Consider the following 20,879-nt stretch of genomic DNA (forward strand, 5'->3'; position numbering starts at 1 on the left):
TTGCATCTCATATTTATTTTTGGACGAAAGTTGACCTTGAACTTCTTACAGAACAAACATAACCTATTTTTTGGACATGTAATCAAAATTTGGGAATGGAATAGTTTTGGGCCAAGCCTGTTGTTCCTTCTCAATCATATTTATATGATTTGTTATTGTATCCACGTATAAATAAATAAATTAATAATCCACAACATGAATCCTTTTGAATTTTGAATCCTCAACATGCAAAATTTCAGGAAAACCTTTCATATTATACGTCGACGCGCAATTCAAAAAGGAACATACATCTGTCAAATTTTATGAAAATCTATTGAAGAAGCTCCGCCGTAAATGCGAAACATATAAACATGAATACATAAAGAGAAAATTAAAAACGTCGACCTGAATCTTCGACCTCACTTCGATCGGTCAATTATTAGCTTCTTCAACCTAAACATCATATCTTACTAACCTCAAAGTGACTGATCAAATATTCATCTATAAAGAAAAAAGAACATATAATTCAATCTAAACAGATTGGTATTGCTAGTAGTTTCATTTTGAAAACAGGAAGTAACAATTAGGTTAGCTAGATTTTGAAGCATTAATTTAGTTTCATCACACTTTCTATTTTTGATCACATGCAGACGTTAAGGCTTAACGTCAAAGGTCATGTGTCTTCATTTTGACACACCCATCAATGTACCACATAATAATATTGATATTTCAGACAAGATTATAGCTATTTAGATAGTGGAATTCAAATGTCAGGCAAGAAAATATTACTTACATAAAAAATTGAAACTTACAGAAAAATTAGCTTTGACATTTGGCTATAGAATTCTTAGTTAGAAAGTTTACAAATTGTTTCTTGGTTGAAACAACTTCAATTTTAGACTATAAATTATTGCCCAAAAAGCCTATATAGATTGTGCGATTGACAGTTAAAGTACTTGCAAGAGCCTTATATCAATAAATTGCATGCCACGCCTAAAAGTATGAAACTTTAAAATTGACCAATAGATGTACCAGAACCCAAAATAGTATTATTCATTTAAAAATCAATATGTATATATGAATAAGAATGAATTTATTAGGAGCGTGACCAATTAATAAACTTTAAATTTTTTAATAGAACGTTTCTAATGATAGCAATGTGAAACTAATAGTAGGCTAATAAATTTACTTACTCTTCTTGGCCTCAGCTACTTTTTCAGCTGCCCTTTTCTCTGCTGCTAACAATTGTTGGATACCTTGAGTTTGACTAGCCATTATGTTTTTAAAAATTAATACCTCTTTATAGTACAAGTTTGTCAGACAAGTTAAAGAATAATGTCTTTACTGTATGCAGAGCAAAGCAGAAACCAGAAATTCAGTCAAAATCGATCATATGACTTCAAGTGATGTCGAATCAGTCATATGATCTACTGCCAACCTAACAAAGTCAACTTTCATTCTAAAAATATTTGAAGAGGAATGAGTTGTAGTGCAAATTTGTATATTATAATAATAATTAATAATTATTATATATGTTTTAATTAAAAATCATTAATCAGTGGATATGATCATTGATAACACAATAGATAAGCAGAGTGCTTCTGGGCGCAGTTTGTCTGACAGTGAATCTTTTAAATTGCTCGAGCAAAGAGTAGACCTAATTTAGTTAATCGAAGAATTTATTGCAAGTAGTGTCAATAAATTATTATAATATTTTGTTTCATGAATTGATTTCGGATTGTTTTATGAATCGGGCAGAATTCACTTTGGAGCCAAATAACTGAATTAGTTCTCAGTTGAACGATTGCAACTTGGAAACCTAACCTTTTAAAGAACTCCGCCTTTTCAAACATGTATGTCAATTTGACTGGGATCCTCAACCTTACCTGTATAGCCATAATATTTGTTCATGCCAATAATAATTACTTGAATAGTATGATTTTGAATTAATAATAATGCTTTAAAAATGCAATTATACCTCAAACTGGTTCTCTTTTAATTGCCAACTTGTATTCCTCTCAATGGAGGAGAAACTTGATTGTGTATCCAGAAATTGGGATGAATATTATAATTTTACTCCAGTAGAGCTATTAAGATTTTTTCTGAGATTGGCATTTTTTAAAATTATGTTATCGATCTTAGTTTTTATTGAATAAGATTTTATAAGGCTGCACACTTTGGGTTCAGCAGCTAATGTGATCAATCAATCTCTTTACTCAAGACATTCGATGTATATTTTACTTGAATGTGTCATCTCTATAAACACTACTTGTAATATTAAACATAATCCAGAAAGATAGGAAGAAACGCAACAACAAAAAAGAAAAATAACAATCAAGGTGGGTACTGTATCCCTAAATCCCCTGACATAATTCTTCAAAACTCTAAGTCTCCAACTACAGTATAAGGTACTTTTTCAAATTGATTTTGAATCTTGCCTTTTTCGTCTCGCTTCTGATGCTACTCCGGAATTACCTCATAAATGCTGGATTTTGTTTGAGTTTTTCTCTTCCATGTTCCATTATAATAAAATCATTTCTATATCTTGTATGGTTATTGTGAACATTTGATTGCTTATTGAATAAGTGCTCGTTAAGTCGTGTCCATACTGAACAAATGTTCGACAAACACGTTTTTTGAAACAGTTTGGGCAAATTATGTTTGACAAACGATGTTTGCTTATGGCCAGTGTGGACGTGTCACCATACAAAATATTGTAAGTGAGGAGTTCAGGTTTTCATGTTTCACAACAAACACTGGAAATGTTTGGAAAAACACTAACTTTTTGTTTGACAAACAATGATTGTCCAAACTTTGAAAATTTTTTGTCCCTGAGCTCCTCAACTGTTCAGTGTGAACACGACTTTAGTTTTTACATGTAAAATTGTTCTGTAAAAATGTAATACACAGTCATAAATCCTAGTTTCTTGGAAAATTACCTACATGACTGTTATCATCATCAATTTTCAAGATTATTCTCACTTATTTTTTGTAGTTTGATTATCTTGTTTGAATTAGCTATACTTGTCCCTCCATACACTTCAATTCCATATGCAATATGTGCGTATATAGGGACAAAATAAGCAGATTTCAAAGTTACTGGGTTGCAAATAGGTGCTAGCCATCTAAGTGCATAAATTCCTGAACTAATTTCCCTGCAAATTTTCAGTACATGGGTTGTCAATTGAAAGATAAGTATAACAACACAACACCAACGTTAATCAAGTACTGTCATTTTAACGTGGACCTCACTGTAGCAATACTGCAGTATCAATTTCAGTTATATAAGAATACTAGATCATTGCAGTTGTAGTGATTCCAATATTATTCTGTAATCGTAATCCTGTCTTTGAGATAAACAGTATCAATCAACCTTCCAGGTTCTCAAAATTCCCACCTGTAGCTCTATGTATGCGTGGATACGGAGACAATTATTTCGGACGCTACCCACGTCGTAGAATTGTATTTTCAAGATGCATCTTAGAGATTTGGCTCGGAAAAGCTCACGATATTCCAGTAATATTAGATAATATTAGATGTGGTATCAATAATATAATATTACATGTTGTATCAACGAATATCATTACATTCGATTCACTTATTAGGAATTGTTTTGAACTGTAGTGTTGGAATGACTGCTTCCAGATTATTGACTTTTGATATTTGCCCGGCGGTGTCTGGGGGTTTGGGGGTCTGAGGTCTGAAAATAAATTGGCCCAGGTCTCGCACCTGATAAGCGCATGTGCAAGACTGCCCCGGGTTGAATTATTGACATCGGAATTAAATATAAGTTATTGATGCGCATGAGGGAGCCATGGGAAGACCTCCGGTTCTCCGGTGCCCTGATCTTGCACAATAGAGCCAGTTCATTTTCTATTCAATCATTGCTACAGTAGACTAGGCCTACAGAAACGTGTCTCGTGCAGCCGGCGCTCGGCAACACTTGTTGGAATGTCCAATTCAGAAGATACGAATCACAGTCAACGGGCAGACATCAACAATCAAGATCCACAGGTAAGTTAATAATTGAACTTTGTAATTTTTGAAATGCAACCAGCAAAAATTATCCTACGTGTTTTTACAATACTCCAGATAACTAACTTATTATAGATTATTATTGATTGTTCTGTGGATGTGCATAATATGAGTAATGGTTGATGATGTACCTCTGTACCTAGAAGTTCAAATATATAAGATATATCTGTATGTTCATCTTCTAGTTATTCTAAGTCCTGCTGTTTTTTGTACGATGTATTGCGCAGAAGAGTGAAATGAAAAGACCGTAGCCACTCTTCAATGGAATTCGTTGAGGTAGGTTTTGGTGAATGACTTCCAAACAAGACTGCTTCCCAGGTCGCTGTGGGTGGGTAAAGTTGTTTTCTCCTGGAAAAGTTTCGAAACCTTTGTCAAAAACACATATCTAAGCAGAAAATTCAATTACTGGTTAATACACTTTGGCCAGAAAAAGCTATCATTAAGGGCCGGTCTCCGAGCTCGGGATTTAGTTAAGTTCTAGACTTTAAACAGCTGGAGTCAGAAAATTGGCTTTCCGAAACGGGGCATAGTCACAGTTTTTGTGACATTTTTTTTTTCATTTCTATAATTAGAAACGTTTTTCATTGAAGAAATTTAACATTCCTAAATAGTTTAAACTTTACATTATTTTATCTTCATTTTATTTTGTGTTAAACTTTCTAGTTTTTCGAGATTTAATTTAAACGTTACTTTGCCGGTGACTACGACTACGCCCCGTTTCAGAAAGCCAATTTTCTGACTCCAGCTGTTTGAAGTTTAGAACTTAGCTAAATCCCGATCTCGGAAACCGGCCCTGAGAAGTCAGACAAACTCAAGTCGACGGTTTAACATTTCTCTTAATGTTTAAATGTTTGAATGTTGCGCATTTACAGCGAAACGCGGTAATAGATTTTCATGAAATTTGAAAGGTATGTTCCTTTTTTAATTGTGCGTCGACGTATATAAAAGGTTTTTGGAAATTTTGCATTTCAAGGATACCTAATATGAAAGGAAAAAGGAGCCTCCTTCATACGCCAATATTAGAGTAAAAATCAGACTATAGAATTATTCATCATAAATCAGCTGACAAGTGATTACACAGATGTGTGGAGAAGCCAGTCTATTACTGTATTTGTATAAGGTCCATAGTTTCAATTAAAGACCTTGAAGAGGTATGCATCTTTAAGCTGGGTTTACACCAAAGTTATTAACATAATGTTAATAACTTAATTTTTATAGATTCTATTAAATTGAACAGATGTTGACAAACACACATCTTCGTCATGTGTATGATAAGTTATGTTCAATCTAATATAATCTATAAGGATTGAGCTATTAACATTTTGTTAATAACTTTGGTCTAATCGCAGCTTTAAGGTCTTTGGTTTCAATATTTTGTTTTGCAGTCATGGTATTATTATGCGTGCCCATTAGTATCAATATTCTCACCTTCCAAAAACCTAATTTAATTTATCCAAAATTAATTATTTGCCAGCCCGGGAATCGAACCCGGTACCTCCCAATTGCTAGTCAGGAATGCTTACCCTTACACCAAACTGACAATCTCTGGATAGCAGCGCTCATTTTATACGAAGCCATAGCGGCCAACCAGTTTACAGATGGAATTAAATAGAGAATGCATTTATTCACATGCTAATTAATATATAATTATTATTTAACGAAAATCCTAAATAAATGCTGTAAATCACCCCGAAGACTTCTGCTACTGCAGACATTGACAACAGGGTTAACAGCTAGATATAAATTCTATGAGAACTACTATCCAAAAATTATTTGCCAGCCCGGGAATCGAACCCGGTACCTCCCAATTGCTAGTCAGGAATGCTTACCCTTACACCAAACTGACAATCTCTGGATAGCAGCGCTCATTTTATACGAAGCCATAGCGGCCAACTAGTTTACAGATGGAATTGAATAGAGAATACATTTATTCACATGCTAATTAATATATAATTATTATTTAACGAACATCCTAAATAAATGCTGTAAATCACCCCGAAGACTTCTGCTACTGCAGACATTGACAACAGGGTTAACAGCTAGATGGAAATTCGATGAGAACTACTAGTATAGTAGTTCTCTACTAGTAGAACTATAGAAATTCGATGAGAACTACTATTATAGATGTTCTCTACTAGTAGAACTACTATTGTAGTTCTCATGGAATTTCCATCTAGCTGTTAACCCTGTTGTCAATGTCTGCAGTAGCAGAAGTCTTCGGGGTGATTTACAGCATTTATTTAGGATTTTCGTTGAATAATAATTATATATTAATTAGCATTTGAATAAATGCATTCTCTATTATTAATTCCATCTGTAAATATTTTGTGTATAATTATGTAGACATTTGAGACTCATGAGCTTTATATGTGTTGTGTATCTGCCATACGCTAAATAAATATTTTTGAACTATCAAAAAATCTTCATCAAGCTTATAAAAATATATTTTCAAGTAGTAGAAATAACTATTGAAGAAACTTTGGCCAAATCAGGAGAAGGCTACTTTTCCGACTTACATTAAGATATATTTCGAGTATAAAGAAAGAAATGTTCATCTAAATGTTGGTCTAGAGCCTATGATATTCGTTCGAAAGACTTTCGAGATGTATTTGAAGAAGTTCTGACTCATTTATCAAGTATTTCATTACCCTAATCCACCATTTTGATTTTCGGTGAAAGTGACCATAATATTATGTCGTGAATGTGTCGAGAAGTTCTGCTGTATAGTGAGGTCCAAGTTATAATAGCAATGGTATTGCTATTCTTGTCTATCATACAACAAAGCGGATAGCGCTATCTATCTCTCGCTTTGCTCTGTTGCCAAATTGTCTCTTAACAATGTAAAATTAATCACTTATTAACAAAATATTTCATCTCAATTACGAAAATTCATTATGATATTATTGAGAAATATATTAAAATAAAATTGATTATTTTAAACAAGAATGAACAGTTAATTTTACATCATAAACCTGTATCTGCTACCGTCTATAGAAGGCATTGACAAGACAGATGATCGGCAACGTTTTTTCCTATCTTTCTCCACTGTTATTATAACACGGACCTCACTATGGTGCTCAAAGTCCTTTTCACTTTAAGAAAAATCCAATAAAACTTCTTTATATTAGAATGTGGGTAATTAATTTTTCCTACAGTTACGTTGAAAAGTGGCCATTGCTGCACTGATTACAGAACGCAAAGAATCACTTTTCCGCTCTAGTGCGGGAAAATTTTTTTCTGCACTCCAGATTTTCAACATGGCAACGCAATAGTTATTTGTGCAACTAGTGCGCAAAGTAACAGTTTGCTGCACCGAAAGAAACGTTTACGCCCGAGCCGTAGGCGAGGGCGGGATGGTTTGTTGAGTGCAGCAGAGGAACTTTGCGCACGTATTTCACATTAAATTTTTCCTACAGTTACCATTGAATATGAAAAGTGAGTAATTATGGGTAAAATTGCCTGAAATCCATCAAATGTTTTTGAATGGCGAAGCGGCTGTGTGGTGTGTGCTGTGGTGGCACTGTGCTGTCGCTGTCCTTGGTTATGATATATACTTTTCCTACAGTTACGTTGGAAAGTGGCCATTGCTGCACTGATTACAGAACGCAAAGAATCACTTTTCCGCTCTAGTGCGGGAAAAATTTTTCTGCACTCCAGATTTGCAACATGGCAACGCAAAATACTTAGTAGGTTATATGGAGCAACAGTGCAGCAAAATCAAAATGAAGTTGGTAACAGTGACTGCTGTGGCTGCTATAGTGAGCAGAGGTGCAACGAAGCACAACGCGCTAATTATTACTATTATATATTATAACCAACGACAACGAGGACTTTAGGATTTTAGGATTAAGGTTTTTATCAATAATAAAATTACACAGAAAAACATTTGATGCATTTCAGGCAATTTTACCCATAATTACCCACTTTTCATATTCAATGGTAACTGTAGGAAAAACTTAATGTGAAATACGTGCGCAAAGTTCCTCTGCTGCACTCAAGAAACCATTCCGCCCTCGCCTACGGCTCGGGCGTAAACGTTTCTTTCGGTGCAGCAAACTGTCACTTTGCGCACTAGTTGCACAAATAACTATAATGCTGTGCTCGTTGTGCTTCGTTGCACCTCTGCTCACTATAGCAGCCACAGCAGTCACTGTTACCAACTTCATTTTGATTTTGCTGCACTGTTGCTCCATATAACCTACTAAGTATTTTGCGTTGCCATGTTGCAAATCTGGAGTGCAGGAAAAATTTTTCCCTTTTTGCGTTCTGTAATAAGTGCAGCAATGGCCACTTTTCAACGTAACTGTAGGAAAATAACTATTTTGGAAGTGGAAGTTCTCAGTACTGTTATATTGCAGCGTTGTACTTGTATTTTTACTCACTCTTCTTGGATATGCCTACTCTTAATATGATACCGAGTGAGTGGTAAGTATGGCAACCCTTCATAAGTTGAAGACTGTTGTAGATATAATATAGGCTACTGTAACTTTCAGGATTCATCATTGGTTGAATACTCTACCTTTTAACGTACAATTGAACTTCAACCCCTCATAAGGTGGTGACTTAGGGATTGTAACTCGAATATTTTTAATGTAAACACTCATTGTGTGGTACATCATTTTAAAGGGCCTTTCAAAACAAGACAGGTGACATCAATAAAAATGTTCTATGGGTACTTGTGGGTGTTCTATGGGTGTTCAAAATGGCGGCTGATTGAACTTTATCAATCTTTATGAACTTTTTGCATAACAAACAATAGTGATAAGGACGGATGTTCGATGGCATCAACCATGAAATTTCTACAAAACTGCTTCAAGTGGATTGCTTGTTTAATCAAAGTAGGCCTACCTATCTTGCTAAGGGAGGCCAATTTGACCAAGACAATATTTTGTGATTGGATTGGAACAATTATTATGAATTATTTTATACTGGCAGGTAACCCGTGCTCTTCAAGGGTTCAATTGAAAGCTTGACAAACTGAAAACTTGACCTGCTAGAATCTTGAAGGATTCAAAATAAGCCTATAACCGTCCTCGGTAAGTTGAGAATCTTATGCAAAATTTAAAGTTGATCAGTTGAGTAGTTGAGACGTGATGATAGGTCGTCATTCGTGAATTCCTTCTCCCGTACGTGTATAAGCCAATTCTTTCTTTTATTAACATATTATAGATTATCTGTTACCCTCTTCCTCTCAACAATCTACAGTATTTATCATCTCATTGCTCATCACCTTCTCATCTTCTTCCTCCTCCTCCTCTTCCTCCTTCTCCTCTTCCTCCTTTTCCTTTTCCTCCTTCTCCTCTTCCTCTCCTCCTCCTAATCTACCTCCTCCTCCTCATGATCCTTCTCCTCATGATCCTCTTCCCCCTTCTCCTCCTCATCCACCTCCCACTCCTCCTCCTCATTCACCTCCTCATTCACCTCCTCTCCCTTCTTTTCCTCCTTCTCCTCTTCCTCTCCTCTTCCTCCTCGTCCTCCTCCTCCCCCTCCTCATCCTCATCATTCTCCTCCTCCTTTTCCACCTCCTCCTCCTTTTTCTCTTCCTCTCCTCATCCACCTTCTCCTCCTCATCCTTCTTCTCCTCCTCCTTCTTCTTCTCCTCATTCACCTCCTCCTCCTTTTCCTTCTTCTCCCCTTCCCCTCCTCCTCCTCCTCCTACTCATCTACCTCCTCTTTCTCAAATCCTCTTCCTCATGATCATCCTTCTCATTCACCTCCTCCTCCTTCTTTTCCTTCTTCTCCCCTCCCTCTCACCCCTTTCTCCTTCTCCTCATTCACCTCCTCCTCCTCCTTCCCCTTCTTCTCCCCTTCCTCTCCTCCTCCACCTTCTCCTCCTCATCCACCTCCTTCTCATCCTTCTTCTTCTCCACCTCCTCATTCACCTCCCCCTCCTCCTTCTTTTCCTTTTTCTCCTCTTCCTCTTCCAATCTTACTAATCGACTAATCTTATAGTGTCGGCCGTGTTCGACCTGCTGATCCACGACCCCGTTCAATCAATGTTCGGCCGCTAGTGTCTCTGCATAGCGCAAACTGACGGGGGAAGCGGCGTCCTTATTCGTGAAGCCTTACCAAGAGGCGGATGGCTCTATACACAGACACAATTATAAAATACGGTGTACGAAATGTTTGGACCAACGAGGGTAAAATAATGTTTGTGAATGAAGGCAAGCGGTCGGTAGGCTTAGCTGCTTTTGCAGAGTGTGCTGTGCTGATGGCGGCGAGCGACAACACGCTCATGATCAACAATAATATTATAATCTTTCATCAAATACCTTGATGATTTTTTTACTTTTTCGATGCTCACATCCGTATGTAAAAGTATTCATTCTGAGAACATAATAATCATTATACTACTCAAAAAACATGAAGTAATTTCATTTCTTATTTATACCTGTGATTCGATTTTGTAATATATTTTTTTGTAATTCGATGTTAGTCATAGGTGGACCTGGCAAAAGAAATAAAACAAATAAATCAATCAATCCTCCTTCTACTCCTCCTCCTCTACGTTCAATTTAGCGTACTTTATGTAAAATGAACTGAGGAATTGAATAAAGCCGTTTCCAGACCGTTAGCTACAGTAATTTTTAAGATATGTGAAGAAATACGCGAAACTTGGTCCCGAAAAAAAAGTTTGTTCAAGGTTTGAAGCAGATTTACTATGTCAAATGTACAATGAACACAAAATATTTTCTTACAGAACTTATAGAAAATTTTATTTCGAAGAGTAAGATTTAGAATAAGTCTATAATTGACAAATGCAGCCTTGAAAAAATAATCCTTAATTACATACAAAACGCATGAAAAATAGAGAGCTCAACAGATTTTGCCGGAGCCGGCCGGAGGCATCACCGCTTAGTTAGCTAAAATTATGCATAGCATAACAAGCCATAACATTAAATCAACTTTTCATGAAAAACATTAGCAACCTCCTGTCATTGTCACCAACAAAACCATATTATCTAGAATTATTTTCTGTCTGACTATCGTCTGTGAGACGATTCATCGTCTAAATTGCCAACTGCATATTCCATTTTTCCGTCAGTTTGACAGATTTTTTATAATGAATTATTAGAAAAGTTGTAACATATGTAAATATTTTAAATATGGAGACGATGTAAAGGTACCTCCTTGAGAACATTTATAAGTCCGGTGTCCTGGAAACAATGTCTCGAGCACTTTCAATGGGAAACATATAATAACATTAAACACAATTTATACTGTACTTTCTTTATGGCCCTTCTCATTAATTTGAAAAGTTGCCATGACAAAATTGTAACGTGCTATAAATTTATTATTTTTTAAATTTGACTTAGTGGTTTTCGGTTTTTTATATGTTTGGACTTTTTAACATCAAAATGAACTTTATTCCGAAGTGAAAAGTGTACATTTGAAGTATTGTGCTCACTATAACCTTAGTGTCCGGTTTCCCATAAGGGAGCTTTGGACTATATACGGCGAGGTGGAACTACCCTTGGGTCTCCCCACCATTCAAAGCCATACGCTAATAATAATAATTAATTTGAAAGTTGTAATCATGAGCGAGGTCTACTGTTCGCAGAACTACTAGTGATAATTGTTATCTGAAATTTTGGATGGATATTGTAAGTTGTTCATAATGCATTGTTTTATTTCATTCAAACCCATACGCTAATAATAATAATCAATTTGAAAGTTGTAATCATGAGCGAGGTCTTCTGTTCGCAGAACTACTAGTAATAATTGTTATCTGAAATTTTGGATGGATATTGTAAGTTGTTCATAATGCATTGTTTTATTGGTAAATAAAAAATTATTTGATTTGAAGTGAGAACCCGCTAACGCTCGTTTAATTATTATTGAGCTTTCGACGCCGGTACTAGCACTTGCTATAATCGTTTGACAAAATCGATATCTGCGTCTGTCAGCTCGACTTTCATTACTCTTTGGTCTCTCTGTAATCTACCACACTGCGATTCTCTCACTCACTCTCTCTCTCTCTCTCTCTCTATTGCAATATTTCCGTGACCTCTCCGCCTCCGGCAGGCACTCTTCCACCTGCAATATGAGGAGCCACGCATGGCATGGAATCAATCAATAACAGCTTCCCGTTGCTACGATACCGGAGCTGCACACCTTTCCTCCTTTGATCCCGGCAACCCAGCTCGTCATCCTTCCATTTTGCTCTTCGTTCATTACGTCAATGAATATTCAAGACATCAATGAATCAGTTTAATTTCATTTTTAGAAATAGATCAATAAATTATAATACTTTCTTCAGAATAATCCTCCAATATGATAATAATAATAACTAGTAGTTCTGTGAACAGAATAGCTCACGCAGTTTTCTCATCCACAAGTATCTGATGTGACCTGTTCTAGTTGATTCATTTGAATCACAATATTCACAGTTGAATGATAATTTGCTCTTAAAAAGTGTTATTTCTTTTCTCTAAGATCAAAAACTCACTCATGTTAATGAACTCAGTTCACCTTTGAATTTGTATCCCATATGATAGTTTATACAGTTCCGTGAAAATCTTTCCATTTGATAAAAATATTTCTCAACTGTTTTAAAATTACTTTTTTTTCAATCAAGATTATTATAATATTTCTTCATCATTATTGTCCTGTCACCAGCTGGCTCGAATCTTTGAATAGTAGACTTGAGATGCGCGGGAACACTAGCGTCAGGTGATCAATTTTCATAACGGCAAGGAAAGTTGTGTGAGTGCGCCACACCAGATTTTTTATCTTATTCTCAATAACCTTTTAAATATCCTTTAAATAACCTTTTTGATCCACATCAAAAAATACAAAACTGAACTTCTGGGAGAAACAGTTAACCATAGCTACTCAACTCGCCACAGAACCAATTACAGCTTTGAGATACCTCAGCTGACTTACGGCTCTGAATTGACAAATCCTTCATGCCTGGCCCATTTATTGTACAGAAATGTGCCTGGGGTGATTAGGGAAGCAGAGGCATTTAGTTTGGTAGTGTTTAGGAAGAGGGTGGACAGGTGGCTGTACCAGATTGGTTGAGAAGCTTCAGAAGAACTACTCCAATCTCGTTATGCTTGGTGACCAACACGACTTCAAGGTTTCCAGACAATTGATTGGTATTTATTTTATCATTGATATAACCGATTTGACTGTTTTGCCTTTCTGGTTTATGGTTTCTTTCATTCTATCTTCTGAGAATTTCTTGAATCCCTGCCACTGTGGTCGTCAATAAAATATTGTTTTTTCTTCTTTATTCTTTCAATCAACCAATGTATTAAGTAAACTTATTCCTACATACATATTCCTACATACTCATTCTTAAATATACATCAGCACAAAATATTATCCATTTTATAATCAGAATATTAATAATACATCCATAATATAAGTGTATTCTCTATTATTCACTTCTAAGAGCAGATTAAGCTTATTATGTATAAAGTGGAACTCCCCCCCCCCTACACACAGATGGATAGTCTAGTAGGGGGATTCCAAAATATGTTGTATATTGTATTTCTTATTCGTGTATTATGCTTCTTGGAAATAAACTGAATTGAATTGAATGAAATATGTTTTTCAAATGTGAGAAAATGTATACTTGATGGGCACGCATCATAAAAATAATGAAACCCTACCTTATAGAAAATATCGGGGCACCGAGCTTATCGCTCAGCTTCGCTCGTTATTTATTTATTGATAAACAGAACACAATTCTTCAAAATGATTGGGGAAGGACTAACAGAAACTGTTTCTAAAACAAAATTTTGATTTATACACTATAAATGGTCAAAAAGTAGGTTTTTCATACACTTGAATTCAGGTCCAATTTTCAATCCAAATATTTGAAAACAGAAAAGTTCTAATTTGGATTGTTTACAAACCATTTTGAATAACAAAATAACGCTCACTCATCACTTAAAGCTGTAAAATAATTACTAACTTTGAATATTATGATATACCATGTCATGTCAACAAATAAGATTATTTTGATCGAGTCTATTAAAATTAGTCCCAAAAATAGTCCCAAAACAGCAGTTTATCTTTCATGTTCATCTATGTAATCCTTTAATACAATCTAACACAGCATCATCTTCACTATATACTACGCAGAGTTGATGTGTGGTATTTGTGTGGACCTGCGAATAAAGCATCCATCAACACGTACGTGCTGAAATCACCCATTAAAGAACTATTACAGTGTGTATGTACAGTATGCACATTTAAGATTGAACTCTTTTATCTAAATGGCTTCTTCATAACTAGCCTTGACTCATGATGTCATTAATTTTGCATCGAGAATGAACCGCGTGAGTATACCCGTACAATTATTATATAGACTACTGCAGAATCTGGAGAGAAGAAAACACAATCTTATAGCTAGTGCGGCTTATTTCGTGGTGAGCGTTGGTTGTCTTTTCATGCCAGGCACCTGGCCAGGGTTAACTCTTGAGGTAGAGTTAAGGGTTAACTCTTGAGGTAGAGTTAAGGGTTAACTCTTGAGGTGGAGTTAAGGGTTAACTCTTGAGGTGGTCCTTCATCCAGCACCCGATTCACAGTAAGTTGAGTCCAGGGCAACTTCAGCCTATTTCCAGCACTATCAATTTTTTACTTTCCTTGCCCTATTACCATAGGTAAGGAATTTTTGCTTTCCGAAAAAATTAAGAAACCCAAATTTCTAAATTTCTATACGTTACAAGGCCTCTGAGTCCAAAAAAGTGGTTCTTGGGTATTGGTGTGTGTGTGTGTGTGTGTGTGTGTGTGTGTTGTGTGTGTGTGTGGTGTGTGTGTGTGTGTGTGGTTGTGTGTGTGTGTGTTGTGTGGTGTGTGTGTGTGTGTGTGTGTGTGTGTGTGTGTGTGTGTGGTGTTGTGTGTGTGTGTGTTGTGTGTGTGTGTTGTGTGGTGTGTGTGTGTGTGTGTGTGTGTGTGTGTGCGCGCGCGCGCGCGCGTCTGTGTACACGATATCTCATCTCCCAATTAACGGAATGACTTGAAATTTGGAACGTAAGGTCCTTACAATATAAGGATCCGACACTAACAATTTCGTTCAAATGCAATTCAAGATGGCGGCTAAAATGGCGAAAATGTTGTCAAAAACAGGGTTTTTCGCGATTTTCTCGAAAACGGCTCCAACGATTCTGATTGAAGTTATACCTGAAATGGTCATCGATAAGCTCTATCAACTGCCACAAGTCCCATATCTGTAAAAATTCCAGGAGCTCCGCCCCATCTATGCAAAGTTTGATTCTAGATTCTCAATTATAAGGCTTCAGATACAATTTAAACAAAAAAATTCTAGTGGAATAGATTGGGCATGAGAATCTCTACAATTAATGTTCAGTAACATTTTCACATAAAATTAAAAATAAGCTCGAAATTCGAGAAAATGTGATTATCCAATTGCAAACTGTTGGCAACTGTTGATTCTATTAAATGATTCACTATGAAGAGATAGCAGACCTCGTGTGTCTCCAGCGTTATTGCCCTGTCACCAGCTGGCTCAAATCTTTGAATAGTAGACTTGAGATGCGCGGGAACACTAGCGTTAGGTGATCAATTTTCATAACGGCAAGGAAAGTTGTGTGAGTGCGCCACACCAGATTTTTTCCATTCAAATATTGTTATCGAAGCTATAATTAAATATTCTGATTGAAAACTACAATTGAATATTGTTTCATTTTTTTGGCCCAACATAGTGTTAAATTCAGGTGTCGTGGGAGGAATGATTTATTTCTCCTTAATCTCATACCTGAGGAGAAATTGAAGAACTGTAGTTGTACAAATAGAATTTTTATTGTGATTACATCATCAACTTTGTGAAGTTTTTCTTAACGAGCGTTAGCGAGTTCTTATTTTTGACTCACTGAAGGCCAATTCTCAACTCGTACTCTTTGAACCTTTTTGCAGATCAAGTTCGTTAGACTACAAAATTGACTCACTCCTTTCGTCCTTTTCAGGATAATAATAATAAAAATAATATCGAGTGACCTGGCTGGCTCAGGTCTGTTGTCAGAGTTTTCAGGTCGCAACTGATCAATTTCTGGGCATCTGACATGACCTAACGACGGCTTTTTAGGCAGCCGGGACCGACGGCTTAACGTGTCCATCCGAAACACGGGAGTGGCCCGAGATAAATATCTTGTTCTGGCCGGGATTTGAACCCGGGCCTCTGAATCATAAAGCCAGCATCTGATCCACTCGACAACGGCCACTCCGTTTTCAGGATATAAAAATAACATTGAAAGTGCAAAAGAAAAAATTGGTTGTGGTTTATTATTCAGTCAGTTGAAAAATTCATTGCATGCAATCAATGTACCTAGAATACAAGGTAGTGGCCACGAAAAGATGCGCAGTAACAAATCCAAACCAGCTGGTCGGTTTGACGTCATTGGTGCTCTAAATATCTTCATTCTTCCTATGTTTTCAATGTTAAATTGAGCAACTTTGTAAGTCTTTTTCTCATAAACTAAATTACGTTCAAGTCCCATCGATTTCTCCTACGATTCATACAGTATTTATTTTCAATTTTTCTAGAAATTTAATACTTTTGTACGGCTGGATCTTTCAGAATGATCGATTTTGTAAGAGCCGGCACATCGAATACCTGTTGCTCTCTTATTGGGAATTAACATGCTTTCCCTGGCTCTTTTGTAATTCAATTACTCAATGCTAATGAATTTGATAAATCGATCATTGAACAAGGAATTAAAAAGTGGAACATTAATCAGAGTATAATATTATTTCTCTCAAAATCCTTGATATCTTGTATGTGTAGCCTACTGTATATTACATAGAGTCAGTAGAACATCTTGCCGGTTCAACATCTTTATTCCTTTAGGAGTGCACTCTTAATTCAGGAAAAGATGATATACACATATCCACATACTTTAACCAGGTGAAAGTTGTGTGTTACGGTCATACACCTAAAATATTAATTTATCTTTATCTTTCTCGAGCAAATTTGTAAGTCTATTTCTAAAAAGTACATAACTTTCAAATCGCATCGACATCTCCTACGATTTATACAATAATATTATCTTCAATTTTTTTTAGAAACTAATGACTTTTGAACTCCTAGATCTTCCAGAATGCTCGATAATGTAAGGGCATACCGGTTTGGAGATAGAGAGATCTCATTTGATACTTCGAGAAGGGATACTCGTAGAAGGAATGAATAGATTTAATTTGGCAACATTCGAAAAGATGAATGGCTTCAAAGGTTTTCCACTGGAGGTTTTTTATTCAAAGTTCTAATATCCCAACAATTATAAAGTTGAAAGAAGGTACTGAATGTAGCCTATTCCTCCTAGTAATACTTTGAATGATTATATAGGCCTTTATTTTTCCAATCACTGTTTTATCATAATAATAATTAGGCTTGGCTTAAATACTTTTATAGTTATCTTGAGCTTTCTCGTTATTTATACGTTGTATTCGAGCTGTTTTCTTTGTTCATTGTGATATTCTTCTGCAAACTCAAACAATATCTATCCTTTCAAAATTGATTCTAATACCAATCTCAATGCAGAAGACTTATAAAGGAAAAGCTTATATTAATTTGATAAAAGTAAAATCAAGAGTGGTTGCAGAGAATAAAGGTTGTTAGTGCAGGGCATTCCATATCAGTGACTTGGAAGGAGGATGTGGATGAAGATGGTAAGCGCGCCACTTTCCTTCCTTATGATATTATATTATGATATTTGATGATTTTGTTTGTTATAAACAATCAATTCGATTGATCAACAATCAAATTTTAATTGAATTCTCGATAACGAACTTTGGATTCAAAATTATTTCTACTCAGTGACCAAGGCACAATCTAGAAACATAATTTCTATCACATATACATCACTCACACTCAATGTGGTAGAAAGTCCCAATATGGAACGAAAGAGAGTATGGGGTGATAGTATAACACCCACATCATAAATGCATTATAAACTGAATAAATTGCAATTTGGAAAGATATATTAGAAAATGCCCAACTATTATCTCTCTGGTTATAGGAGAATAATGTGGAGATTGAAAAGAATTGGAATTCACCACACATTATCATGTTCAATGATGTTCTTAGTGTCTTCTTCTTACAGCTCAATCATTTGATTGGTTGGCAGCCTTCCATCCAAATCTGTCCATTGCTACTCTCTTCCATTGTATATAGTTTATAGCACCCAGATCCTTCGTCATTTGTCTTAGATACTGTAGCCGGGGTCTGCCACGACCCCTTTGTCCATCAACTGTACCTTCTAGAATACTTGACGTGAATGCGTCGTGTCTTATTATGTGTCCAATCCAAGAATGTCGTCTGTCCCTGAGAAAATTCAGAAGAGATCTCTTTTCCACCGCCCTCTGGAATACCTCCTCATTCGTAACTCTGTCAGTCAATTTTATTTTGAGCATTCGCCTCCAACACCACACTTCAAAAGCATTTAGAGTCTTTTCCTCAGCCTTACCAATAGTCCATCTTAGTGTAAGAGAGTTTAATTTCTAGAATAGAAATGCCCTCCGAGTTGGTTGAGGAGATTGTCATCCTTTTAAACAGGCAATTAACCGATCACTTGTCTTAAAGAATTATCAACTTTATCAGAAGGAATATATTGTAGAATACTTATAGTACGAATTCATATTCACAAGTATACTTTTCAATGTATGATTCATTTTTATTAAATACTTTATTATTGGATCATGAAGAGTTGATTTTCCCTTTCACAAATAGATAAAAAATGAGAGTTTAACAATAAGAGAACAAGTATCAATTGAGAATTCCTCTTACAAATAATAAATAAGAAATATGTGTTTCAATACGAGAGCAAGTATTCAATACAATTCTCAAGTATTGAGAATTCCCCACGCGGTATATATGTTTTAATATAATATTCGCCCTTATATTTTGTTGTAGCTTCCAATTAGAGATACTCAACCAGAAAACTATTTCCTGATCGAGTATGTGAAAGCCATAATTTTCCTGAAAAAATAGATTCTCCTCAGGGATCAGGCGAGATGTTCTATTGATTTTACATACAATATACAGTACACATACATGATAAAGGATTGTGAGAGAAATAATATTATAGTACCATCCATGGTTTTGCGTTTTTAATTCCTTATACAATGATCGATTTATCAAATTCATTAGCATTGAGTAATTGAATTACAAAAGAGCCAGGGAAAGCATGCTAATTTTCAATAAGAGAGCCCCAGGTATTCGATGTGCAGGCTCTCACAAAATCGATCATTCTGAAAGATCCAGCCGTACAAAAGTATTAAATTTCTAGAAAAATTGAAAATAAATACTGTATGAATCGTAGGAGATGTCGATGGGACTTGAATGTTATTTCGTACTTTTTGAGAAAAAGACTGACAAATTTGCTCAAATTAACATTGAAAAGATAGGAAGAATAGATATTTAGAGCACCAATAATAATATTCGTATGGCTTTTATTGGCGGGGAGTTCCTGACGGAAGTTCCACCTCGCCTGAATATATCATTTGAGCCGTCAATGAGCCTTACGACTGTCATACTTCAGCCGGGACCCGACAGTTTAACGTGCCCATCCGATAACACGGGCACGAACACCAATTTACGTCATACCGATCATCTGACTCTGATCATTAAAAGATCGAGATGCGCGTGGCCAGTCAATACCTACTATTACTTCAGGCCTCACAACTAATTAATGACGTCATAACATGTAGATTGATTCTTCCTAGGTCGTAGTAGTTTATACTAGCTTATCAATGTAACTTTTGTTACTGTATCAATTTTTTATTGGATGGAATACTACATAAATTTCATATTAAAGACGTTTGTATTTTATTAAATATAGATTTTATTGAAATAAAAACACTTTATTCCACAAATGCAATAATTTATCCATACTTTCAGCTTGATAGACATAGGAGTACTTGATTCAGTGATAGAGCTATTGATAAATTCATGTCAAAAAAAAATACTTAACAATAACCTGTACACTATCAGAATCGAGGGAGAGGTAAATCAAAGATAAACCAAATTAGATGTAACACTTTTTTAGGAAAAAGGCTCCCACAAACTTGAACACAATAAATCTGTCGTACTAAGAAACCCATCAGGAGAATGTTTTCAGTTAGGTAAAACTTTTAATATTAGTATTTTATGGACAGTTCCAACACTTGGCTTTTACTTTTTAATTTATTCGTTTAAAAGTTCTTTTACACACTTTATTTACACTGTTCTTCCACACTCTAATTACAATGTTATTTCACATTTTATCTACACTGTTCTTTCACACTTCAATTAAATTTTCCACTCACACTTTATTTACACTGTTTTTCCACACTTCATGTAAACCGTTGTTTTGTAGAATTGAAGTTCTTCCTTCTTCTCACTTGTATCTATTTTCGTTTCGAAGTTTCATCTTTCAAAAAAGAAAATACCGTACCTACAGAAACTTTTGGAGTCTTGTTATAATTTCCGCGACAATTAGGTACACAACAGTCTGTATCCCATGATTTAAAACCCCAAATTCATTATTACTTTCACAAACGAATATTAGAAGAATGATAAACAAACCATATACATTGAAATGGGAGACTGTGAAAATTGAATTTGTAATAATTCTAATTTTGTTGATTACCATTATCATATGTGATAACAAGCATCAGCGCTCTTATTTTGCTTGCTTACCGCCAGTAGATCATCGATGATCTACATGTGATGACGTCATAGTTTATTAGAGATCAGTTGTGGGGCCTGAAGTAATAGTAGGTATTGGGCCAGTACCTTCTATTCTACGTACCTTGCATGCAATCTCTACAGGTTTTCCAATCATTAATAATTTATAACATCAGTTGAAACTATTTGGGGACACACAGACAGTACATGTGCTGACACATGATTTCAG

At 35.5% G+C, this 20,879-nt stretch overlaps 2 protein-coding genes across 3 annotated transcripts in view; one reads left to right on the forward strand and one right to left on the reverse strand.

The window, feature by feature from the left end:
- Positions 1-1,429, reverse strand: part of LOC111059876 (V-type proton ATPase subunit G) — a 28,950-nt gene extending 27,521 nt beyond the window's left edge. The window contains exon 1 of the mRNA XM_039435627.1: positions 1,173-1,429. Within this exon, the coding sequence (XP_039291561.1) occupies positions 1,173-1,254 (82 nt within the window). The 5' untranslated portion in view covers positions 1,255-1,429. The remainder of the gene's footprint in view (positions 1-1,172) is intronic.
- A 2,258-nt stretch (positions 1,430-3,687) lies between these two features.
- LOC111059875 (MATH and LRR domain-containing protein PFE0570w-like) overlaps positions 3,688-20,879 on the forward strand; it is an 82,633-nt gene continuing 65,441 nt past the window's right edge. For both annotated transcript variants that reach the window (XM_039435628.1, XM_039435630.1), the window contains exon 1: positions 3,688-3,993. In XM_039435628.1, the coding sequence (XP_039291562.1) occupies positions 3,931-3,993 (63 nt within the window). In that variant the 5' untranslated portion in view covers positions 3,688-3,930. The remainder of the gene's footprint in view (positions 3,994-20,879) is intronic.

The sequence above is a fragment of the Nilaparvata lugens genome, chromosome 9 (genome assembly GCF_014356525.2).
Source record: "Nilaparvata lugens isolate BPH chromosome 9, ASM1435652v1, whole genome shotgun sequence".
In the NCBI taxonomy this organism is placed as follows: domain Eukaryota; kingdom Metazoa; phylum Arthropoda; class Insecta; order Hemiptera; family Delphacidae; genus Nilaparvata; species Nilaparvata lugens.